Source organism: Anas platyrhynchos, chromosome 1, assembly GCF_047663525.1.
Source record: "Anas platyrhynchos isolate ZD024472 breed Pekin duck chromosome 1, IASCAAS_PekinDuck_T2T, whole genome shotgun sequence".
Taxonomy (NCBI): Eukaryota; Metazoa; Chordata; class Aves; order Anseriformes; family Anatidae; genus Anas; species Anas platyrhynchos.
The window spans coordinates 79,574,768-79,600,788 of NC_092587.1; the positions used below are offsets into that span (position 1 = coordinate 79,574,768).

Here is a 26,021-nt window from a genome sequence, read left to right on the forward strand (position 1 = left end):
TGAAATCTTCCTGGATTTTAATCACAAATAGAATAACAGAATTCAGGTCAATAATTTCCCCTTAATTTTACATCAGATATCCTACCCACTGTAAAATGCTATAAATCTTAAAAGAACCTACTCTCTCACTTTAAAACATCTTAGACCTGCAGAAACACTGCATTCTTTCTGCAAATCCACCTGTATAGGGAGTGGCAGTTATCAGCATGCATTTTTGTCAGCTTATAGGCAGCACATTTTTCTTCTTTCTTCCTTCCTTTTATTGTAAAACTGCAAGAACAAAACAAAAAACAGACATAAGTATCTCGGAATTTGTGTTATGGGAAAAAAAAAAAGAATAGATAAATAGTGAAACCACAAAGACTGGATTTTTGTTGTTGTTTTTATGCTGTCATTCTTTTGATTCTCTGACAAAGCAGACAGGTTTTGCTTGTTTAATAAGCTTCATCCTTTCTGTTTCCCTACTTGAAATATAGCTGGAAGAAAAAAGCTTATGCAGCATTCTCACCTCCTAATAAATTCAGTTTCTTTTCTGAAATCTGCCAACAAATTTCGCTTTTCATCTGCATGTTTTGATCAGAATTCTGTATAGAGAAAAATCAGGATAGGCTGAGATGCCTGACTGGAGCATGGCACCTGACATCATTTTCTTACTTTTTTCTGACATCATATTCTCACTTTCTCATGGTAATGGCTGAATAGCTTCAGCATAGCAAGTAGAAAATACATTGTAAAGACAACACTGATTGATTCCAGAATGAACCTACCTGTGCCCTAGATGTTTGGGATCATTGAGCCATAACCATTTTCCTTCGTCTTCATTGAAACTTAATCCAGTCCAGACAAAGCCAATGTCTTTATCCTTCAGTTTATTTAAGAAATCCTGAAGAAATGTATATGCCTTTGAATTCTCATAATAATGGCACTTCACAAAACTCCAGCACCAGTAACATACAGTGATAACTAACATTTTAAAAACAGCAAGGGTTGCATGCCCAAAAACTCCAGAGAATGTTTCCAAGAAATTGAAGGAAAAACAGCATATAAATTAGTTCAGATTCTCAATTATACCCTTGTGCTGTGGCTAAGTGGAGCAACCAAGGAGCTAATTTTGGCTCCTTGCCTGGGTTCATTCCATAAGCACATTTTAGATGAGAATCAGGCTGATCTGAAATATAGCAGCTGAAGGTACCTGTTTTTTTCTCCTTACAGGGAAGGAAGTGATCATTTTGCCAGCTCAGCCTAATATTGACATTTTAAAATGTATAAAGTACAGAGGAATAGATCCATTCCCAGAAGAAAGGCAACAGCCTTTGTATCAACTTAGCTCTGAACGGGTTTGATTTGGAATATAACATGCAAGAATCCTTCAATTAAATTCCATCTGATTCTTGCTGGAGATAAAGTATAAGCATATCATTGCATCTATTTAAATGAAATCTGGACTACTGGTCTTTTTGACACAAACATTTCTTAACATGCAGAGATCAATCATCAGTGCATTTACCACTGACAATGCCTTTTATGAGCATGTATGGATTAGACATGTCTTCTAATTATACACGGAAAGCTTTGCTGTGATATTTGGATTCTCAAGGTATAAGTAAAAATAGTATTTGAACCACAGATTGCCTTACAAGCTTACCATTTCAGTCTCATTTTCTATAATCAGGAGCTCAGATTTTCTTCCTAGGCAATACTTTCTACTATTCTCCCAGGTGTCACTTCTTTCTGAGTAGTAATAACATCTCCCATAATGCAGCTTCCAACCAATGGGGCAGAGCTCACATCTGGAGTCTGTGAAGAGTTTGGGGTGAATGGATTTTGACACTTTCTTATTTACAACTGATACTAGTAATATTGACTCACACTTTTCTGAGGCTTCTGAATATGAAATTAAAGAAGCTTTAAGGCAGGAGTGGGGCAGAAACTGTGATGGTACACTTCATTTTAAGAAAGCACATTGTTTCTGCTTTACAGTGGCAATAAGGATAGTCATTAGGGATCACTGTGCATTTAAATATTTCAGAACTCTAGATAATTGTGCTAAATAGTTTACATAAAAACTGGGATAGAAGCCACAGATAAAATTTCCATTCTGCTGAAATCCCTGGGAGTAGTACAATTGGTTTCCATGGAACCCACAGAGAAGTCACAAAGACCTTCAGTATCACTACTCCACTTGAATTTCTTTCTTAAACTAACATTTCCAAGAATGGAACTCTGAAGTAGATCACTTTATACATCTTTAACAATATAAACATTATCATTCTGTAATCTGAAGGTCGGTTACTTCATCAGGTGTTTATTTTTTATATTAATCTTTTCTAGAGATTCAAACCATTTATGGTACTATGAACGAGATTTTATTTCCTTACCATTTGTATTCATGCATAAACTCTCCTTTAATGCAGTCAGTAAGTTGTTTTCATGGAGATCTTCCCCTGAGATATTGCCACTTTCAGAAATATTTTCTCTGGACTTCCACACATTACTTGATGGCAAGTCACCTGGACAAGAATCTTCAACATTTTAATGAACTGTAAAGAACTTCCATAGACAGCACAGATTGTGTCATCAACTTGTTTTTAAAAACATGGTATATAACAACCTAATAACATGGCTGTGCCATTGATTTTCTAGTGCCTGAACTCTGTATTCAGCTAATTTCAGAAAAGAATGGGTTGATGTGTGAGTGCAGGCCTCAAATCCAGAGAAAGGGAGAATGGCTGCCATTAACAATGTAGTCATATCCAGAAGTGCTTCTGAATTTTTATTTTCTCCCAGATTCTCAGGTGATTTTGATGTGCAAAGTGATTTTTATGTCCGGAAGCAGGCTGGACATTGGGGTTATCAGGCTGAGATTTTCTGAAGGAGAAAACTAAAATTAGACTCCTTGGTAAGTATTTAGATGCTTGTTGATGACCACCTTGTTCAACTTGCTTTTCCAGGGCAACTGCAGCCACTTCTTTCTGATGCCAAAGTTTAAATGTCCAGGGATAATGGCATACATTTGTGCTAGATTTTTAAGCTCTGCGATCAGTACTGGCAGTGAGCCAGTGCTTAAGCACACATTTTGTGGACAGTGGAAAGACCACATTTATACATTTATAGGCACACATTTTTATTTCTGTTTAAAGCAGTATATTTCATCTACATGTAACATCTTCCAGCTTCCTATCTCAACCATCCCTGAAGTACAGCTCACATTTCCTGTTGTGCAGGTCTGGTAGGAGTGGCTGAAACTTAAGGCACACAAAGATGGGCATCAGGAGGTGAAGACTGGCTGTGAGGATGAGAGGAAGAGGAGGTAGCAGGGGTTCCAGTTACACCACATATCCAGACTGAACTCTGTTTCCTTAATAAAAGTGCTTTTACAAACTGAAAAATTAATTCTTTGGCTAGAAATCTGGGTTATTTGTTCAGTTTTGGAAAAGAAAAGAGGGACTGTCAGGCTGAGGGACTGAAAAATGAGAGACTCCAGATCTGTTCATAAACTCCAAACATGCAACTGCCCTCCGAAAGCCACTGATCTTCTGCAGATCCACAGCCTCAAAATACCAATAACTCCCTCTAACCTTCATTAGAAACCCAGTAGTAGAAAGCATTGAGTGATCTTGTCACCATATCAAAACAGTCTGTTTGGAAAAATTGTTTAAATCGAAGATTAACACCTGCCAATTGCACAGGAATTAAAGCAAAATATTTCACCTGGTCACTCACATTGCTGAAATAATGCAATCACAGCTCCCAGAAATATAAGATTCAGAAATCCTGAGAGTGCAGCAAGATACCGCAAGGCTGAAGAATTGGAGGAAAATTCTGCAAGAAATAAGATGGTTTTATAAACATGGCATATGATATTACCCAGGACATAAATCTGTGTTTCTCTAGACATCATTCAGACGGAATATCCTTCACTGTCACATTGCTATGTGCTTTGTGATTGTTCTCTTTTCCCTTCTGGTTGCCTCATGCATATCAAGTGGTTATTGTTTCTAACAAATTCATTTATGAAAAGTTTTTTTGGGTTTGAATTTGTTGAATCTGTTTTCACTGTTTACCCATCCATTTGAGGTTATAAGTGGAACAGCTACCGCTTTCTGCTTCTTCATATCAGGGGGATATCACTCTGGCAAGTAACATGACTGTTACATGTTACAGCAAGCATTTAACAAACATTACTAAACAAAACCTCACAAACAGTAAAAAGATATAAGGAAGAATTGAAGTTCCTAACAGTTGCAAAGAAAAAGACAAATATGTAATGTGCAAATAAAAAAGAAGTTCTCGGGCTATGAATACCCACACTGTCAATCAACAAAGGACCAGTAGACCTTTGGGCTAAATTCTTTAGCACCAGGACTCACTAATTAATCACCTGTACACTGGATGCCAAGTCAAAGGCCTTTAGAAAAGTCTGTGTTATAATTTGGAGATTTTTTTCATGGAAACATAGAATATCCTGAGTTGGAAAGGACCCACAAAGACCAGCTCCGGGCTCCACACAGGGCCATCCAAAAATCAGACCAGATGTCTGAGATCATTGACCAAACACTTACTGAACTCTGACTGGCTTGGTGCCATGAACTTCCCTGGGGGCCCTCTTCCAGAGTACAACCACCCCCTCACTGAAGAACCTTTTCCTAATGTCCAGCTGAATCTCCCCAGCCCCTGCCCCATGCCGTTCCCTCGGGTCCTGTTGCTGTCCCCAGAGAGCAGAGCTCAGCGCCTGCCCCTCTGCTCCCCTCATGAGGGAGCTGCAGGCCGCCATGAGGCCTCCTCTCAGTCTCCTCTTCTCTAGGATGAACAAACCAGGTAACCAGCCACTCCTCACATGTCTTGCCTCTAGATCCTTTCACCGTCTTCATAGCCCTCCTTTGCATGCTCTCTAGCGGTTTTATGTCCTTATATTGTGGGGCCCCAAACTGCACATGGTATTCAAGGTGAGGCTGCACCAGCACAGGGTAGAGTGGGACAGTCACTTTCGTCAACTGGCTAGCAATGCCATGCCTGATGAACTCAAGGATACAGTTCAACCTTCTGGCTGCCAGGGCACACTGTTGAATTTGCCCTTCCATTTGCCATCAAGCCCCAGATCCCTTTCCGTGGGGCTGATCTCTAGCCTCTTGTCCCCCAGTCTGTATGTATAACCAGGGTTACCCCATCCCAGGTGCTGAATCTGGCACTTCCTTTTGTTCAGCTTCATGCAGTTGGTGATTGCCCAGCCCTCTGTTTTGTCAAGATCTCTACGCCATGCCTCTCTACCCTAGAGAGAGTCAACAGTTCCTCCCAATTTAGTGTCATCTGCAAACTTAATAGACCCTCAAGTCCTGCATCCAAGTCATTTATGAAAACATTAAAGAGAACTGGCCCTAATACTGAGCCCCAGGGAATCCTACTAGTGACCGGCTACCAGCCTGATGTAACCCCATTTATTGTAATACTTTGAGCCTAACCCATCAGCCAATTGCTTGCCCATCACATTATGTATTCATCTACCTGTATGCTGGTAATTTTGTTCAGAAAGATATGGTGAGAAACACTGTTTCAGCTTTGCTTACATACAAAAAGATTACATCAACTTCTTCCTTTGGTCAACTAGGTGGGTGACCTTGTCATGAAAAGAAATTAAATTTGTTAAGCAGGACCTTCACCTCATCAGCCCAAGCTGGCTCTTACCAATGACCACATTGTCCTTCAGCTGAATTTCAGTAATTCCCAGAATAATTTTCTCCATAATTTTACCAGGCACTGAACTGAGACTGACAGGCCTGTAATTTCCAGGGCCTTTTTTCTTGCCCTTCTTGAAAGCAGTAACTTTTGCCAGCTTCCAGTCAAACAGGACCTCTCCAGATTCCCAAGACCATTGAAAAGTAAGGGAGAGAGGTCTTGTGATGACATCAGTCAGCTCTTTGAATACCCTGGGAAGAATCCTTTCACATTCCATAGACTTATATGCATCCAGGTGGAGCAGCAAATCCTCCACAAGCTCAGGGTTGGCTGGAAGTTCATGGTTACTGCAGTCATGTCCCTCCAACTCAGAGCCCACCATCGGTGTTGAAGACAGAGGCGAAGAAGGCATTAAGCATCTTTGCTTTGTCTACGTCCCTATTTGTGAGCTGACCATCCTCATCAAGTAATGGACCAATGTTTTCTCTGGTCCTCCTTTTGCTGTTAGCATATTTTTTAAAGCCCTTTAAAAGAGCCCCCACAATACTGGCCAACTTCAACTCTAATTGAGGCCACACAAATTTTCTCCCTACAATAGTGAACGGCATCTCTATGGTCCTCCCATATCACCCAAGCTCACTTCCAGTGGACACACACTTTCTTTTTCTGCCAAAGGTCTACAAGACTCTGCTCAGCCAAGCCAACCTTCTGTCCTGCTTGCTTGACTTCCAACATTTTGGAATTTCCTGTTCCTGTGCTCATAAGAGGTGGTACTTAAAACTGAGTAGCACTGATGGGCACCAATGTCTTCAGAAAAATGTCTTCCAAAAAAAAAGATCCTGGGGGACTTTGCTCATCAGTTCCCTGAGCAGCTCCATATGGAAATCTGCTTGCTTTCCCCATATACAGGGTTGAAGTTCTGGTGGCAGTTCTCCTCACCGAAAATTTTACATTTGATTCCTTATTTCACAGCCAAGATGACCACCAATCGCCACTCCACCCATGAGATCATCTCTATTCACAAGAAACAGATCTAGGAGGGCACCTTTCCTAGCCAGCTCCCTTAGTACCTGTACTTAAATCTTGAAGTTATCATCAAGATTTTTTAGGAATCTCCTGGACCTGTTTGCATCAGCAGTGGGGTATTCCCAGTTCACATCTGGCAAGCTGAAGTCACCAAAAAGTACAAGGGTGGCTGATCTAGGGTATCTCTTCGCTCCTTAAAGAACAATTCATAGGTGTCATCATCTTGGCTGGGTGGCCTATAGTAGACTCCCACAATGACATCTGTTAATTTGTTTGTCCCTTAATCCTTACTCAGAGGCTCTCTACCATGTCATCACCAACTACAAGCTCCATGTAGTCCAGCCCCTCCATTACATACAGTGCCAGTCCTTACTCTCATTTGCCCTGAGTTGGGGTCATGGAATAAAGTCAAAGAACAACAGAAGAATGACTTTCCATTTCATGGAAATTAACCTTCTCAGAAGAGAAAATGGTGTAGGAAAATATTTTACCTCATGAAGATCTTGTTTTGCATCTAGTAAATTACATCAGTAAGTATCTTTTGTAAATATCCTTTAATAACTATTACATTTCAAATACTGGTGATCTAAATCAGATGTGAATCAGCTGTTTGAAAAGTTCTATGCTGCAACACTATTATTTCAAAAATGTAATGCATGGAGCTGCATTTCAGATCATGAAAAGACTGTTGAACTTTATGCAACATGATAAATTCATTTTCTCTAACACTTCCACTTCATGACTGGTTTCTAGCTGTCATTTTTGCACAGAGGTCAAACATTTTTTTCCTCATTTGTCCGTGCAATCATACTTACTTCGGAAATTCTGTATATGTGACTAGTTGTCTTTAAATATTCAAATTAATCCCCACTGTTTTTATATTCCTACCCTATTTAGACAGCACATATTCTGTAAATAGAATACAGTTCTTTTCACTGACTATGCAACATATATTATGGTTATGCATGTGTGTGCATTCTCCTTCCTTGGGTACTGTGTAGTGATTTTGACAACAAAAAGGCAACTAGGTTATCTAATCTTATCTCTGCCATGATTTGCACAATGGCTGGACTGCAGGCAAAACAGTAACAAGTGACTTGTGTAAATACTCAGATTATTGCACAAATACCCAGAATGAGCTCTGGTAGTGGTGATATCACAGTGCTGACAGTGAAGCACAAGCTAACAGCTCAGTGTTTGCCCAGCTTCTCAGGACACCTCTGCAGCTTTCACCACTGGCAAGATCGGATGTGACTGCAGGAAGGAAGGGGAGCTCTGCATTGTGGTCTTTCTTCTGTGCTACAAGAACTGGTGTCAATATTGCATTGGATTATGCCAACAGGGCATTGCAACCACTACTAACCACTCCAGCAAATTCACCTCCGAGATAAAACCATGCTACAGTGACTAGTCTGTGTCTAGTCTAAATCTAGCTCACACACTGTATATTGAGTTTATGTGGCAGTATTTTGGCAGGAGGGGAACTGCAAGGGTGGGGTGTGTGAGAAAAGCCCAGAAGCTATAACAAGTCAGATAAGAGCCAGTAGGCAATGCCGGTTGCACCTCTGTGTGTATTTAAGAAAGGGGGAAGAAATCTGTGGTACAACAGCAGCTGGGAGAGCAGACTTAGAAAATGTACAGAGAAACAGCCCTGCAGACACAGGTCAGTGAAGAAGGAAGTGGAGGTGCTTCTGCTCCAGAAGTGGAGTAGAAGCACAAGTGGAGGAACTTCTGCTCCAGACACCAGAGTGGAAGTTCCCCTGCAGCCCATGAAGGAGCCCACAGTGGAGCAGGTGGATGTGGCCTGAAGGACGCTTAAAGGAACAACGGTTCCTGTAAGCTGCTTGCCTGAAGTCTTCCTGTTCTGCCTGTTTGCTCCTGCAGTGGTCTTTTGGGACCCAGTCATGGAGGGAGATGATGAGCATTTTAAAACTGACTTAGTCAATACATACTCTGTGTGTTTATGGTCACATACTATTATGTACATTTGGTCACATACGCTTTGCCTAACTCTCTGCTTCTTTTAAATGAAAATGTTCAACCTACTCCATTACAGCAACATATTTTTGCATTTTGGTAAGTTTGACAACTTAAAATTCTTAGTTAAATAAATATTAGGTTTTATTATCAGCTTTCCATTTATTTTTCTCTCACTTTTGCTGGTTTTGTACTTTTATTAACTTTCAGTATAAGTTTTAATAATAGCAAAACTGGCATAATTGATGTTAATAAAGTTGCACAAAATTAGTCCTACTATGCTGAGTAACTTAAGTTGGCTTTCACTTTTTCACTGATAAAAATTCTTGTTATGTAAGAGTACAGCCAGAATTTCTCAGGAACCTATCATCATAGCTAATTAACTGTTTGGAACCTGGAAGTCTAATTGCTCTGAGAACTTAATATTCGTGGTCTGAGTTCTCCCGTGCATCACATTATAGAAGTAGATATTAGCAAAAGTAACCTTGAAAGCCTTCTAGCATTTATCTTTGTATTTTCTCCCCTGCTGCTCCTGACAAAGCCCTCCAAAAGTTGTTGAAAAAGCTTATTGGACAGTAAGTTACTGTCTTACGGTTTTCATTTAAATTATTCTTAAATTCTCCTTGGATGATTTTTGGAGGGAAAAAAAAAAATTACCGGACAAAACATAAATAGCTGATGAGCTGAGACAACTGCAAACTTGCTGACAATTACTGCTTCATGCTTTCCTCCCATACCTCCATTTTCTAATCTCCATCCTGTACTGGGACTGTCAACACACACTCCAAGCCTGGTGGTATTTTTACCTACTGTTCATCATGTTTCTCAATATATAGCCATATACCATTTGCTTTTTAGCAACACCAACTAAAATTTTGGCAGATTTGTGGTGGTTTTTGTTTGTTTGTTTGTTTAATTGTTTTATGGTAACTCAAATATGTCTGAATATAGAAGGAGAAATGTGTATGCTTATATGCTTACCTGCATTGGAGTTTTTCTTCCTTGCTTTGAAATTCAGTTCTGCGTAACCCTCTTCATTCTCCATCTCAAGGTCACTTCTTCCTATTGATTGCAAATGATGGTTAGTGTCAAACTCAGTTACGGAAAATGTTTCAAACAAGTGTTATAAACAGGAAGGGGACAGTGGATGGTCATTTGTGCTTTTAACTGAAGTCATGAAGTCACGGGACCATGAAAAGGAATGTAACAGTTAAAAGAGAATAACTGAATTAACAAGTGAACTTTTTTTCTTTTATTTTTTTTGCAGTTCTCCATCTATCTCTGAAAACTTTAGAACCTTCTCAGATATTTCTAACCTGCCCACCCACTGGGATCTCCTGCACTCAGGACCCTACATCAGACTCTGGAGCCATCAGCCCCTGCCCCAACGAAACTCCAGCAGGGCCATCTCCCCACCACCATGCTCTACCCAACCAGGCCAACCCATGGGCCCATAAACAGGCCTTACCCTGGCCCCATCCCAGGAATGTGCCTGATGTCAAGGCTGGGGCTGTCCTGGTGCCTCCAGGTGCCTTCTCCTGGTGGGGCAGATGGACAGGCCCTGTCTGACAAGCCTTGCTCTGATGCTCCTGGCCCCTTGCCCCTTTGTAGCACCTTGACGCAAAGGATATTCTGCTGGCAACAGCTTTTTATTTTGAAGGGTCATACTTGTTCATCATTGTGTTGGGAGTAGGTGTCAAGGCATGTGTAACAGGGGGGCTGCAGAGGTGGCCTCTTTGGGAAGAGGCCAGGGATTGCGCGGTGCCAGACAAAGCCAGCTCCAATGGAAGCACTGCAAGACACAGCAAAGTCCATCAGCCAAGCTGGTGGTTACCTTGGGAAAACACATTTAAAGAAGTTTAAAATCCATTCATGGCAGTGTGAGGAGTGAGGGGTTAAAAGCCCTGTGAAGACCAATGTGAGAGCATGAGCGGGAGGTGCTCCAGGCAGTAGAGCACAGATTCCCTAGCAGCCTGAGGAGAAGACCCACCATGGAGCAGGGGAAGAGTGTGAGGAGGAAGGAGTGGCAGAGAGGAGCTGTCATTGGCTGGCCAGAATCCCCCATCCTCAACCTTCCTTGCATCTCTTTGGGGGTGGGTGCAGGGGATATTGGAATTGGGAATGAAGGTGTGAAGTTGAGCCTGGGAAAAGAGAGCGGGAGGAAGGTGTTTTAATATTTTTGTTTCTCACTATACAACTTTATTTTAATTTACAGTAAATTAAATTAATTTTCCCCAACTTGAGTCTGTCTTGCTTGTGAAAGTAACTAATAAGTGCTTTCTCTGTCTTTACCTTAAATCCATGAGTCTTTTCACCTTATTTTCTCACCTATCCTGTAGAGTAGTGGGAGTGAGAGAGTGAAGAAGTGTCTGGGTGGGCATCTGACATCTGGCTAAGCTCAGCCTACCACAATCATCTTACAATAGTCTGTATAATTTTTCTTTTTTTCTTTCCCCCCCCCCCCCCCCCCTTTTTTTTTTCTAAGCTATACAAACTTCTAGTAAATCAAAATGAGTAGATGGATAAATCTTGGAGTTGTCTCAAAAAGCTCTTAAAAAGATTAAGAAAAGACCACCTGTGGGAATAATGTCAGAAATGGATTCTTAGGTGGATTCTCCTCCTGCATAGGAACAGACCAGTTTTTAAAACTCATGTGTCTGATAAATACATTGCTCAAATACTACAGTCTCTCATTTCATTTGTACTAAATCCCCTTTACACTCTTAGACCAGTTTTGAAAAGTGGAAGTGAGAGTATGTTCCTGTATCTACATATAAAGTTTGAAGAAAACCCACCCAATTAAAGGGCAAACAGTCTTCCAGACTTAGAAGAATTACCACGCTGCCAAAAATTAACCAAGCCATTGATGCATACAAGCAGTACACATACAATAAGGATACAGTCAACTAACATGTATGTCAAATCCCATGTAGCAGCAAAACATCAACCTTTCAGCAGCCTTACTTGTTACAGAGTTTTCAGGGATCTGGGTTTTTTACATCATTCTGCCAAAGATGGCATTATTATTATTATTTCTCTACTGCAGTAAAGCAGTTCTGGAACAGAGTGAGTACAGAATGAATACTGTACAATGTATGACAACTTGGTGAGTCTACCCTGTCAAACCTTATCAGCTACTTCTCTAAAAATAAATAAATAAACAATAAAATTAAAAAAAAATATGCCAAATAGGTGGATACAGTAAGAAAATGGAGGAGCACATGGACAAAAGAAAGGTAAACCACTGATGCTGTGAATGATGGGTGCTGATCTCATAGCAGCATATGCTAATCTATTACTGAGGTGTTAGTTATATACTAGCAGAGGATAACTTTGGGAAAATACCAAAGGAAAGTCAAGGAGTAAGACATTTATAGGTAGTGTCTTCCAGCTGTGGCATAGGCTGGGTTAAAAAACACAGAATTGTTTATTAAATAAGTTAGCAAGTTAAATTAAGCTCAAGGTTGCTCTCAGGTTGGCAGTAGAACCAACCAAAGTTGCAGGGAGGTAAGTGACAGTCAAGAGCCTTGAAAATATAGATCACCTTCTCAACAGAGGGATGGAGCATGCAACTTGGTTCCAAACATCAAGACAGAAGAACAATACAGGAAAATGTAGGCATGCAGACATTTCAATGAGAGTGTCTCCATGGCATTCTTTAAGTGTGTGCTTAGACTTGATGTGCATAGTATTTTATATCACAACCTAGTTCTTATTTTTGCATGCTCAGAAAACTGGCTTTTTATTTTTATATATATATTTTTTCTATTCTGGTTCTTGTTTCTCAAACAGACTTTGCATTTCACATTTTATTTCAGCAGAAAGAAAACTTCAAAGCTGCAAAAATATGCTATATAATTTTATTTTATTATGTGAAGTCCAACATGTGCAGTGGATGTGTTACATGTGTTTGCTACAGAGGAACTTGGTGAGGTTTCTGTACTTAAATTTTCTTCACAGGACACATATGTGAGGGTGTGCCTCAGTTCAGAAGGTCAATGTTACAGGTTATTCAATAAACAGGAAAATTAATACACCCAAAGGGACACGGTCAGATGCTATCCATCCAAGACGTGTAAAGAAACCCAGCAAGCAGACAACCAAGCCACTAATACTGCTATACAACTTGCTTAGAAATATCCATGTCAGAAAACTGGAAAGTGGCTCTAATTTTTAAGGGTCTCAAATGAGATCTAGAGAACTATCATTTAGATTTAGAGGGAAATCATGCCTCACCCATTGTGGCAGTATACTACCCTTGCCTGTCCCCCAGCCTGACTCTTCACCCGTAACCCTGCTTGAGTGATAACCATCAGTGGCAACTGTGAAAAATGTATCTGTATCCACCTGAACTGGATTCAGTGTGGACTCAGGAGACACATATCCAAGGAATTTCTTGCACAGGTATTCTGAAATCCAAAAGTTCAATCTCTTTCTCTCAGCAAAGGAAAATTTCCATAGCATGAGTTTTTATTCTTTCAATTATCTAAAATAGCTTCACTATTGAAACGGACAGTAAATCAACTTTCAGTTTTCTTTTTTATTCTCTCCATTAGCAAAAATTTCAGACAAACACTGCATACCCAGTCTTCTAAAATGAGAAGCTGTAGACCTAGAAGTTGTAGACTGTAAAAGTATTTTAGCTTGCATCTGGAAAATGGTAAAAGAATCTCCCAGTCTGGACCTTTGGAGTGACAATTATGGTTTTTGTCCTGATCTATTTTGGTTTTCATGTATGTTATCAAAGGTATTGTTTTTCTGTATGGTGTCCATAAGCCCACCACGCTTTAATACAAGAACTTTCCCTAATGAAAGCAAACAATTATTATTTAAACATTGTCCATGTTCCTTTTTCCCTAACCTCCAATACTTGCAAAAAATAATCTGATTTTAAAACCCTCCTCTTATGAGGGGAAATTACACATTAAAACTTGAACTGAATACCATTTGTCAGGGCACATTATTTATTTGAGTTATCTTTCTAAATAAAGAGTTGATTAAATCAGTTTGCATGACATTAAAGCTGTCTAATTACATTACAATAATTATATTAATCATATCAATTATGCTAATTAGAATCAACAGCAGATGGTGTAGCAGTTCCATCTTGTTCCATTTATCACACAGTGATTGTTTTTTTAATCAAGAAAAAATTATGGTAAAACGTGCAGCTGTGGCAAGAGCTCTGATTTTTTTGCTCAAATTATCTGCAGTCATAGGACCTTCAGAAAGACCAATAGCTGACTGACAATTTGGGTGACGACTCTGAAACTGGAGAGATAAAGACTAAAAATCGGAAATGATCAGAAAGTAAATATTAACTAGGTTTTAATGCTTAGGATCAGAGAAACTCACAGTTTCTACTTACTATGACCGATAGAGTATTTCTGTGTTATAAGCCAATGGTTGGTTGCACCTCTGTTAAATCATATTTAAGAAAAACTGATGTGCAACAGCAGCTGGGAGAGAGGAGTGAGAAAATGTATGGAGAGAACCAGCCCTGCAGCCCCCAAGGTCAGTGCTGAAGGAGGGCAGGAGATGCTCCAGGAACAGAGCACAAATTCCCCTGCAGCCTGTGGAGACATCCCTGGTGGAGCAGGTGTAGTGGGTTTATAATGGCAAGGTTTTGGTAGCAGGGGGCCATAGGGGTGGCTTCGGTGAGAAGAATCTAGAAGCTGCCCCATGTAAGGTAAGGGCCTCACTGCTGGCCAGAGCCAAGCCAATAAGTGATGATGTTTGCACCTCTTTGAAACCATATTTAGGAAAGGGAAAAACAAACAAACAAATAAACAAACAAAGACTCCGCCACAGAGCAGCTGGGAGAGTGAGAGGAGTGAGGAACAGCCTTGCAGGATGCACCAAGGTCAGTGAAGAAGAAGAGGGAAAGGTGCTCCAGGAACCGGAGCAGAAGTCCCCTGCGGCCTGTGGTGAGGACCATGGTGAAGCAGGCTGTCCCCCTGCAGCCCATGGAGTACCACGGTGGAGCAGGGTTCCACGCTGCAGCCCGTGGAGGAGACCACGGTGGAGCAGGTGGACCTGCATCGATGGAGGCTGCAGCCTGTGGAGGACCCCTGCCGGAGCAGATTCCAGGCCAGACCTGTAGCCCGTGGAGAGGAGCCCATGCAGGAGCAGGTGACCTGGCAGGAGCTGCTGCCTGTGGGGCACCCCAGGCTGGAGGAGTTTGCTCCTGATGGATGGACCCTGTGGTATGGACCCATATCTGGAGCAGTTCTGGAAGAGCTGCAGCCTGTGGGAAGCCCATGCTGGATCAGTTCATCAAGGACGGCATCCCGTGGGTGGGACCCCACAGCACAGGGGATGAGAGTGGCTGAAGAGAGGCGGAGAAGAAGCGCTAAAGACTGATCACAACCCCCATTCCCCTGTTCCCCTGCACCGCTCGGGCGGAGGAGGTAGAAGAAGGTGGATGGGGAGAAGGTGCTTTTGGTTTCTTTACTTTGTTTCTCACTTCTCTAGCTTGTTAGTAATAGGCAATAAATCTTATTGTCTCCCTATGCTGAGTCTGTTTTGCCTGTCACGATAATTGTTGAATGATTTCCCTGTTCTTATCTCAACCCTTGAGTCCTTTCCATTGTATTTTCTCCCCCTTTCCCTCTGAAGAAGGGGAGTGAGAGAGTGGTTTTGGTGGAGCTTGGCCACCCATCTGAGTAAAACCACCACCGCAGGCTGTCCCCCTGCAGCCCATGGGTCCCACATGGAGCAGATCTTCATGCTGCAGCCCGTGGAGGAGCTCCCAGTGGAGCAGGTGGATTTGGCCTGGAGGAGGCTGCGGCCCATGGAGAGTCCCCGCAGGAGCTGGCCCCGGGCTGGAGCTGCAGCCTGTGGAGACCCCAGAGTGAAGCAAGAGGTCTGGCAGGAGCTGCTGCCTATGGGGGACCCATGCTGGAGCAGTTTGCTTCTGAACGATGGGCCCTGTGTTACAGACCAATGTGGGAGCAGTTCTTTAAGAACTGCAGCCTGTGGGAAGCCCACGCAGGATCAGTTCAGGAAGAACTGCATCCCATGGGAGGGACCCCATTCTGGAGCAGGGGCAGAGAGAAAAGATGAAGGAGCAGCAGAGATGAAGTGTTATGGACAAACTGAAAACCCCATTTCCCATCTCCCTGTGCCACTTGGGAAAGGGGAAGGGGTAGAGTCAGGAGTCAGAAGTGAAGTTGAGCTTAAAAAGAAGAGAAGATAGGGGTAGTGCACTTTCAGGTTTTGTGGTGTTTTTTTTTTTGTTGTTTTTTTTTTTGTTTGTTTGTTTGTTTTGTTTGTTTGTTTTTGGTTTTTTTTTTTTGGTTCTCACTGCCTTACTCTGTTATTAATTGCCAATAAATTATATTAATCTTCCCTAAGTCAAGTCTGTTTTGTCTGAGATGGTAATTGGTGAAAAATCTCAATCCCCTATCTTTATCTCAACCCATGATTTTTTTCATTCTATTTTCTCCCCCTGTCCTGTTAAGGAGGGAAGTGAGAGAGATGCTTGGTGGGGACCTGGTGGCCAGCCAAGTCAACCCACCACCAGTGATCATTCATTTGTTAAAAAAAAATTATCACTAATGGCAAAATAGAAATGCTTATGTTCAATCAATTATATTTTATCACACACTGAAATGTTGCTATTACATATTGACAGTTCACGGAAAAAAGAATCTTCCCAGCACAAAAATTCTCAGCACACCTAAGGTTGCTGCTAAACAAGTTTGCTGCATGACACACTTAGCATACAATACAAAAGTATTCATAAATATGGCTAATAGACCTGGCTGTGAAATAGATTTTTTATAAAGGGAGCTTTCCAGGAACATTTACAAAATTGCCTTTTTCCCTTCTAATTCAATTTGCTTTGGTAGTTAGATGAACTCTCAAACAAGTGTGTTGTCTTTTCATATTATTTCCACCACCATAAACACAAATAAGTTCCCCAGCTTGTGTGTTGATCTGGTTAACATGTAGAATAAAGCTTCACATAGGAAACCACAAATTGTCTGCTGAGATTTTTCAACCATTTTCCTTTATAAATGTAAAACGTGCTTTTGTTCATGGGCTTCTAATGTTTCCATCTAGTCTTTGAAATTCAGCAAGGTAAAATAAATACCTATTCTTTTACCTGAAGGCAGACTACTGAGTGCTTCTAGGTTTCACTGATTTGACTAAAGAAAATTTAAAATTAAAATTAAAATTAAAATTAAAATTAAAAGGATATTTTAAATAATAATTCTGTTTGTTTGTTTGTTTCCTTGTTTTTTTTTTTCTTCACAGCACTGCACTCTTGGTGGCATGCATAAGTTGCCAGTTCTCCAAACATACTGTGTGTACTATATTCATACCTCATTTTAATTGCTCTTGATGGACTCAAACTTGAGTCAGGCCTACTGTTAGACAAAGCCAGTCTCAGTATCACTGTTTTGAGGCCATTTTCTGACAATGCAGATTTCTTTGAAGAGTAAGATGTTTCTTCTGATTTTGGCAATATTTAAAGTAACATGAAAATGTGCTGTTCTTGTGTTTACAGAGGTCTGAAGCATCAGATCAGTGTCAAGACATGACTTCCCCTAAGCTATGTCCATTCCTCCCCTAGATACTGCATACTTTTAAACCTCTGTGTTTTTCTTTTTGTCAGCCAGGGAGCTGTCTCTCTGCTTTTGATGTATTTAAATGGAGGAATCCTTGCACATTGTGTGTATTTTGTACAGCTGAGCAGCCTACAGTGAGAAGAAGCCTTGGCTCTCAAATACAGCTTCTTCAGGTCTAGCTTTGGCCAAAACTCAGGCAAGATCATAGAATCACAGAATGGTTTAGGTTGGAAGGGGCCTCTGGACATCCTCTGCTCCAGTCCTTTAATCATAGAATCATTACAGAATCACAGAATCATCTAGGTTGGAAGAGACCTCCAAGATCACCGAGTCCAACCTCTGACCTGACACTAACAAGTCCTCCACTAAACCATATCACTAAGCTCTACATCTAAACATCTTTTAAAGACCTCCAGGGATGGTGACTGAACCACTTCCCTGGGCAGCCCATTCCAATGCCTAACAACCCTTTCAGTAAATAAGTTCTTCCTAATATCCAATGTAAATCTCCCCTGGCACAACTTTAGCCCATTCCCCCTCATCCTGTTACCAGGCATGTGGCAGAATAGACCAACCCCCACCTCACTACAGCCTCTTTTAAGTTACCTGTAGAGAGCGATAAGGTCACCCCAAGTCTCCTCCAGGCTGAACAATCCCAGCTCCCTCAGCTGCTCCTTGTAAGGCTTGTTCTCCAGACCCCTCACCATCTCTACCACTGTGCTCACAGTGGTGGCCTTCTCCAACTGTCACTCAGATCATTAGGAACCATAGATGTTTAGTAACATGGGGAAGAGCTAAGAAAAACTGATCACAAGATCCATTGTTTCTTTGAGTAAATTCTCCTGTCAGATTTCTAGATGCTGTAGAATTCTGTTCCTTCAGTGATGCCTCCCATAAACTATAAGAATGCTATATAAGTACTGAAATACAAGAATGCAGAGTTTCTGGTTACACAAGTGGTGAAGTTTTGCAGTGTTTGGGCGTTATGTCTGAGAAATCTCTTCACATGTCTGAAAACTACTTTTTCTAGCAGATCTAAGTAATCTGCTATCACTCAAATAAGCTGGGAAACTAAGCTCTTTTAACTCTGGAACTTAATGTATTTTTGTAAAGATTTTAATGATATTGTGAACATTTTTAGAGAAAAACTTGGAGCAAAATGAGGTTTCTCAAAAACATGTTTCATATAAACTAAGTTCAGAATTCCTGTAAGAGGCACTGACATTGTACAAAGAAGCAGGAAGCTACCTAGACATTTTATCATACAGATCAAAGGACAATATGGGTGCTTTAATAGAATGTAGATGTTCTTATACAATCAAAAGAAAAACAAAAGCAAACAAAGTTTTCAAATGTTTCAGATGACTAGTTTGATGACTAGATGAGCAGTTCTTATTGATTTACAGATGCTTCTGTGGCCTTGTGTCCACAAATCCAAAACCACTCTTGTCTGCTAGCACTATGATTACAAGCAGATCTCATTGTGTTATAAGCAGGAGGCTGACACCCTTTTTTTTTTCATAAAGGCCCTTACTCTTCTTATGTATTATGTCTGCAACTTGTATTGGTTGATAGCTGGTTAAATGTGATCCAGCAGTGTGCTCAGGTGGCCAAGAAAACCAACAGCATCCTGGCTTGTATCAGAAATAGTGTGGCCGCCAGAACTGGGGCCAAGTGATTGTCCCTCTGTACTTGTCTTTGGTGAGGCCGCACCTTGAGTACTGTGTTCAGTTTTGGGTCCCTCACTACAGAAGAAGGACATAGAGGTGCTCAAGCAAGTCCAGAGAAGGGCAATGAAGCTGGTGAGGGGTCTGGAGAACAAGTCTTACGAGGAACGGCTAAGGACATTGGGGTTATTTAGCCTAGAAAAAGGGTGGCTCAGGGGAGACCCTATTGCTCTCTACAACTATTTCAAAGGAGGCTGTATCTGGGCAGGGGTCAGTCTCTTCTCCCAGGGAATAAGCAACAGAACATGGGGAAAGGGCCTCAGGTTGCACCAGGGGAAGTTTAGGTTGGATATTAGCTACCAGCAGACTGTTGCAGTTCTCATGTCCCAGACTGCCAGTGCTACGTGCTCAGAGGATTTTTTTCTGCACTTTGTGTTCCAGAAATGTGCAGTAGGAAACATTTTATTAGCAGGATTTCCTCTGATAAGAAATGAACTTCCTCTTTCTGCAGTCACAGGAATTGTTTTCTACAGTTATGGCCACAGACTGTTCATAATGCAGAGTTAGTGTATTGGTTTATTTAAAAGGCAATAAGCAGAAAAATGCAATGCTCACAAGTTAGGACAGAAAATAAAAGGAGGTAAGAGGGTCAAAATGCTTGGGTCAGGGTGAGGCCAGAAGGTTGGCAGATGGGGAAATGGTGTACTAACATAGTGAGTAAGCACTGTAAAAACATCAGTTTTTGGAGAATGTGAATAGCCCCGATTTAGTGCTTCTGCAGCTGTGCCAGCTGGTTAGTATCTCTGGCTGGTGGGCATCCCCAAAACCATGAGCTGAGACAAAGAAGAACACTAAAGAGATCATTATGCAGCAGAAGACTATCAGGAATCCCACTGCACCTTCACCTTCAGCAGCCAGCACAAGTAGCACCCATTGTAGAGGATCTGCATAGGACCAAGAATATTCCTCTTCTGTCCTAGGACAGGAGAGCTGGTGTGTTATGGAGAGCACATTTCTGGAAGCTGGTGTGGAGCCTTCTTCTCTCTGATTTAGGCTTTCAGGTGGTACAAAAGTCTGTGGCCATGTCAGGACTGCCATTTATCCAAAGTGATTGTACAATAGACAAAAACATCTTAACTATCAAGATCCCAAGAAGATCTGAGTTATTACTTTAGGGATAATAGGTACAGATCCAGCGCCTGGGCAAAGAGCAAGCCGATGTAGAGACAGTGAAGGAGTGCAAGTAGGCACACTCAGAATGATTCTGTATCTGAAACCTGAAAAAATACAGGAAGGAAAAAGATTAATAAATAATTTGTTCTACTACAGAGCCAAATGTTTCAGCCTGCTGTAAAACAAACTTCCACTGAAGTAGTTTCCAGTTGACTTTTGTCCCCTGGGACATGCTAGTTTCAGCTGCTCAAAATAAGGTGAGCAACAAATCTTGTTAGAAAAGCCCATTCAGCTCATGCACTGCTGCATAAATCCCCATTTTTGTGAACAGACACCACACGGTAACAGGAGGAAAAACAAAAGACAGCTTATGATATCCACAGCCTATAATTACTGATGCCAAAAATGTTCAGGAGAAAAGGGTAGGGGGGAGCTTGTTAGGCCTGATGCAGAGCTGTTTTATCCCTCACATTTTCTAATATAAACAGTGGCAGAATCTGGGATGTCTGCAGCTTATGACAAATTCACAAAAGCCGTCTGATTTTCTTATGAAGATGCTTAATCCATCTGAAGATGATCTGAAGAACTTGAACTTCTGAACTTGACTAGAACTTGAACTTGACTAGGGATGAAAAAATGTCAAGAAGTTTTTCTTCAAGTACATAGTACAAAATCCCCAGATCTCTTTCCATATGGCTGATCTCCAGCCTATTGTCCCCCAGTCTGTAAATATAGCCAGCATTTCCTCTTCCCAAGTGTGGAGTCTGGCACTTGATAAACTTCATAGAGATGACGATTGCCCAGCTCTCTAATTTGTCAGAATCTCTCTGCAAGGCCTTTCTACCCTCAACACAGACAACAGCTCCTCCCAATTTAGTGTCATCCGCAAACTTACTTAATACAACTTTAAGTCCTGTATCGAAGTCATTTATGAAAACATTAAAGAGAACTGGCCCTGAAATGGAGCTCTGAAGAATCCCACTGGAGACTGGACACCAGCCTGAAATAACCTCATTTACTGTAATACTTTGAGCTTAACCCAACAGCCAATTGTTCACCCATCATATTATGTTTTTATTTAGATGTATCTTGGATATTTGGTTCAGAAGGATACTGTAAGTCATATTTTTAAATGCCCTTTAAAAGAGCCCCCACAATACTGGCCAACTTCATCCCTAATTGAGGCCACACAAATTTTCTCCCTACAATGGTGAACGGCATCTCTATGGTCCTCCCATATCACCCAAGCTCACTTCCAGTGGACACACACTTTCTTTTTCTGCCAAAGGTCTACAAGACTCTGCTCAGCCAAGCCAACCTTCTGTCCTGCTTGCTTGACTTCCAACATTTTGGAATTTCCTGTTCCTGTGCTCATAAGAGGTGGTTCTTAAAACTGAGTAGCACTGATGGGCACCAATGTCTTCAGAAAAATGTCTTCCAAAAAAAAAGATCCTGGGGGACTTTGCTCATCAGTTCCCTGAGCAGCTCCATACGGATATCTGCTTGCTTTCCCCATATACAGGGTTGAAGTTCTGGTGGCAGTTCTCCTCCTCTCACCGAAAATTTTACATTTGATTCCTTATTTCACAGTCACTATGGCCAAAATGCCCACCAATCTCCACTTCACCCATGAGATCCTCTCTATTCACAAGTAATAGATCTAGGAGGGCACCTTTCCTAGCTGGTTCCTCTAGTACCTGTACCTAGAATTAGTACCTCCCTTAGTACTTGTAATTTCCATGGTCTTCTTTCTTGCCTTTCTTAAAAACTGAAAAAATATTTGCCAGCTTCCTGTCAACTGGGACCTCCCTATGATATCCTTATCCCTAAATTGGAGGGACATGGATTTGAGGGATGGACCACTTGGTGGGGAAGGAATTGATTGGATGGTTGCACTCAAAGAGTTGTGGTCACTTACTGAATGTTCAGGTGGAGGCAAGTGATGAGTGGTATATCTCAGGGCAGGTATTGGGACTGGTATTAATTAACATCTTTGTTGGTGACATGGACTGTGGGATTGAGTGCACCCTCAGCAAGTTTGCCAGTGACACGAAGCTGTGTGGTGCAGTTGACATGCTGTAGGGAAGTGATGCCATTGAGAGGGACCCAGAGTGGTGGGCACATGCAAACCTATGAAGTTCAAAAAAGCCAAGCACAAGGTCCTGCCTCTGGTCTGGGGCAATCCTAAGCACAAATACAGGCTGGATGGGGAATGGATTGAGAACAGCTCTGAGGAGAAGGGCCTGGAGGTGTTGGTGGTTAAAAACTCAACATGAGTTGGCAATGTGCGTTTGCAGTGCAGAAAGCCAACAGTATCCAGGGCTGTATCAAAAGAAGTGTGGCCAGCAGGTTGAGGGAGGTGATTCTCCCCCTATATTCTGCTCTCATGAACCCCCACTTGGTGTACTCCATTTAGCTCTGGGCCCCCCCACACGAGAAAGACATAGACCTGTTGGATAGGGTCCAGAGGAGAGCAACGAAGATGATCAGAGGGCTGGAGCGCTCCCCCTATGAAGACAGGCTGAGAGAGATGGAGTTGTTCAGCCTGCAGAAGAGAAGACTCCAGGGAAACTTTATAGTGGCCTTCCATTATCTAAAGGAAGTCTACAGAAAAGATGGTGAGGGACTCAGTATTGAGGGACTCAATACTGATAGAACAAGGCGTAATGGCTTTAAACTAAAAAACGGTAGATTTAGATTAGATATTAGGAAGAAACTCTTTCCTATGACGGTGGTGAAGAACCGGAACAGGTTGCCCATAGAAGCAGTGGATGCCCCCTGTTAAGTGTTCAAGGCCAGGTTGGATGGGGTTTTGAGCAGACTGGTCTAGTGGGAGGTGTTCTTGCCCATGGCAGGGGAGTTGGAAGTAAATGATCTTTAAGGTCCCTTCCAAACCAAACCATTCTATGATTCTATGATTCCTTCCTACCTGTCACTTCATTCTCTCTGATTCCTAAAAAAAAAAAATAATGTGAGTGTAACAGGTGACCTGCTAAAACTACCGATATACAGACAATATATCTGAAGAAATCATACTGGGACCTGTACTGAATAAGAAAACCTTGACAGTGGTGATGATGGGTCTGGCCAAAGTCCCATCTCCCCTAAAATTTGGATTCCAACAATAGACAGAACAGTCTAGGCAAAAATAGAAGAACAGGTTAAACTGTTTACTGATGGCACTGAATAATGTCAATAATCTTGACAGGTATAAATTGAAAGTGAAAAAGTGACTCCCAGGAGAAATTCCAATCACAAGTATTTTTCTTCAAAATTCCTAAGAAAGGCAAGGTGCTAGGGAGGGTGGAAGTTTAGAAAAAGATGTCTGTGAGTTCATGGCACCTCCACCACTGTTTAAAAATACTCTCTGAAAAATGACAGCAATGTAAAGGAAATGAGAAACTGAGGGAAATAAATAACAACTAGTCTATGAAATATTTTTAGAACTGCACCAATAGAATTGGTCATAGGTTGGAATACTGCTGAGAAAGAAGGAAATGGTGATTGCAAATGAAACATCTTTAGAACACATCATGACAGATCATGCTTTGGTATGATGCAACAAAAAGTTATTTTAAATTATTTATAGATGGAAAAAATCTTGGCAGAGGTCTAAAAGAGAGCAAAGAGGCAAAGAGAGGGCTGCAGGAGACCTACAACAGCAAAAATTGTATCTGACAGAAGTTCAAGACAGTTGAAATAGATCCATTCAGACACAGGTTTAATTGCTATCTCCTGATAGCTAACAAAAATGAATGCCTCAACTACAACTACATAAGACAACACCATCATAAGCCATACTGAAACAGCTTTTGCTAGATATTGTGCATTTCAGGAAGATGAGAACAAAGGATCACACTAGAAACCAAGAACTTTAAAGATCTGGAAGCTGAAATGTCTACACTAGGTACTGAAAAACATATAGACATTAAAGTAAGTAGGGATGATCAATAACATCTTACTGTGCTGAGCTAACAAAACATCTTTTTTGAATCAGACTTCTCTCCATTCATTGGCACTTTTGGATTTAGATCAGTAATAACTGCAAAGAGTTTCTTTTCAAAGTCATGGTTGTAAGTCCCATCGGAAAAAAAAATGCTGACAGAAATTATATTGTGCTACAAACCCCAGTTCTTTATTTGCTTAAGCACTTGATGGTATTCTCAGTATGTTGGTATGTGTTATTCAATGACAAGGAACTTACAAGTTCATGTTCAAAGCAGTGCCGTTCTCCCAGTAGAAACGTTCACCTTTCTTGCACAATCCAATCCAAGATTCATCTATTTTCAATAGCTTAACTAAAGAATACTGAAAAAAAAAAAAAAGTATTTTATCAAAATGAGTTCTCACAACAAGAAGCAAATCCCTCCTGTGACTTCAGCGGATGACTAGTTCATCTTTCTGTCATCTAGAAGGTTTTCATTAAGTATTTCATTGACAGTTATGAATTTACTCTTTTTTTCTTGGCCCTAATTAAGCCTATGAATTGATTGTTTTAGTATCATAACCTTCAGTTAAACTATTCAATTCTATACCCCTAAGGGTTATTACCATTCACTGCACCCAAAAATACCTAAACACCAAGTATTGTTTATATACATGTATGCCTATATGTGTTTATCAATCTCCACATATGCAGCTTGGTATAAATGGGATGGAACAAACAGGTATGTTTAAACTGCAGTTCAAATGGGCATATGGGAGCTCCTCCCCTTCACAGTTCTTATTTAAAGCCTTGTGGGTATCTAGATAAAAAGAGTAAAAGACAGTTCACTATCTCATAAGTTTATAACAACCTATATCAAACACAGCAAAGGCTGATGGAAAACAGCAGAAGCAGTACTTGCAATAGGTTAATACTATAGAACTCCCTGCAACAAGCTGTCATTCGACTCAGTGAAATTAGAAATTATATGCATATTAACTGTCAGCATGGACTTAATAATTGACATGAAAATAATGTAGCCTTCTACTTCTCTACTCTTCCCTAGCAATTTCAGATCAATACTGTTCAGAAGAAACTGTCTTGATACGGTTCCAATGACATTTCTGCAGTTGTTGATGGACCTTCTTCTGGTGTGGCTAACGCTACCCAGTGATGGAGACCAGACACCTCATGACACAGAGCATGAGGCTGACCCAGTAGGCCCATGTCAGTGTACCTGTGCTTCACTTTTATAAGGTGTGTTCATAGTTTGTACGTATGAGGTTTTTAAGCAGTAGCTTAAATAACACCAGTTTCTACCTAGCCAATTATCAGCTGAACATCGCAAGCACTGAATTAAAAGTGGGACTTTCAGATAAGTAAGGAAGAGAAGCATTAACAAATCAGTCAAGTGATGTCCCACTCACAGAGCAACAATGCAGAAGGGGCTTGGAGAGGGGACAAGTTGGCAAATATGTTGACAAAGAAAGGAGTCTGATTATAGGATAAAATCAGAGACCACATCCAGCAAGGGACTCATACTGAAGTGAGAATTATGTTCTGCATCTTTGTCATTGTTGAAATACTTGTCACTGTGAAAATACTTATTAGCTCAAGACAAATTTAGATATGATTAAACCATGTAATTTCACTGAGGTTTCCTCTATTTCAAGAGCTGCTACACCACCAACATGTAGCAGCCAGCCAGAAAAGCAGACTTTTGACCTCTGTTTAAAAATCACAGTAACAAAGCTCAAATGTCAACTTATTTAAAAACTATCTTTCTGATGAAACTACTTTCTCATTGACATTACTCAATAGGCAGCAAGTCTGTAAAAGCAAATTGCAGTTTTAGTAACATGCAGTAAGTAGCAAGATGTCACTAACATTCAACTCAATGCAACTGGACCATAATATAGGCAAATTAAAGTGTCTTAACAAAATTATTAGAATGAGAAATGTCCAAACCAGCTTCCGTGGAAGTATATTCCCACCATTGATATA

The 26,021-nt window shown here is 41.0% G+C and overlaps 1 protein-coding gene across 1 annotated transcript; it reads right to left on the reverse strand.

Moving 5' to 3' along the window:
- Positions 1-24,401, reverse strand: LOC101794413 (killer cell lectin-like receptor subfamily F member 1). Its single transcript, XM_021267630.4, has 7 exons — positions 24,297-24,401; positions 9,658-9,738; positions 3,724-3,822; positions 2,379-2,510; positions 1,646-1,797; positions 768-883; positions 1-270 (listed from the first exon to the last, which is right to left on the reverse strand). Exons 2-7 carry the CDS (start codon positions 9,719-9,721, stop codon positions 141-143), a joined length of 693 nt encoding a protein of 230 aa, XP_021123305.1. The 5' UTR covers positions 9,722-9,738; positions 24,297-24,401; the 3' UTR covers positions 1-140.
- Between the last annotated feature and the right edge of the window lie 1,620 nt (positions 24,402-26,021).

Coding starts and splice junctions, on each gene's coding strand:
- LOC101794413 (XM_021267630.4), bottom strand. CDS start 9,721: ATGGAGAATGAAGAGGGTTACGCAGAACTGAATTTCAAAGCAAGGAAG. Junction 3,823..9,657: donor GAAGAAAAACTCCAATGCAG/GTAAGCATATAA, acceptor TATTTCTTGCAG/AATTTTCCTCCAATTCTTCA. Junction 884..1,645: donor TAGAAAATGAGACTGAAATG/GTAAGCTTGTAA, acceptor ACATTTCTTCAG/GATTTCTTAAATAAACTGAA.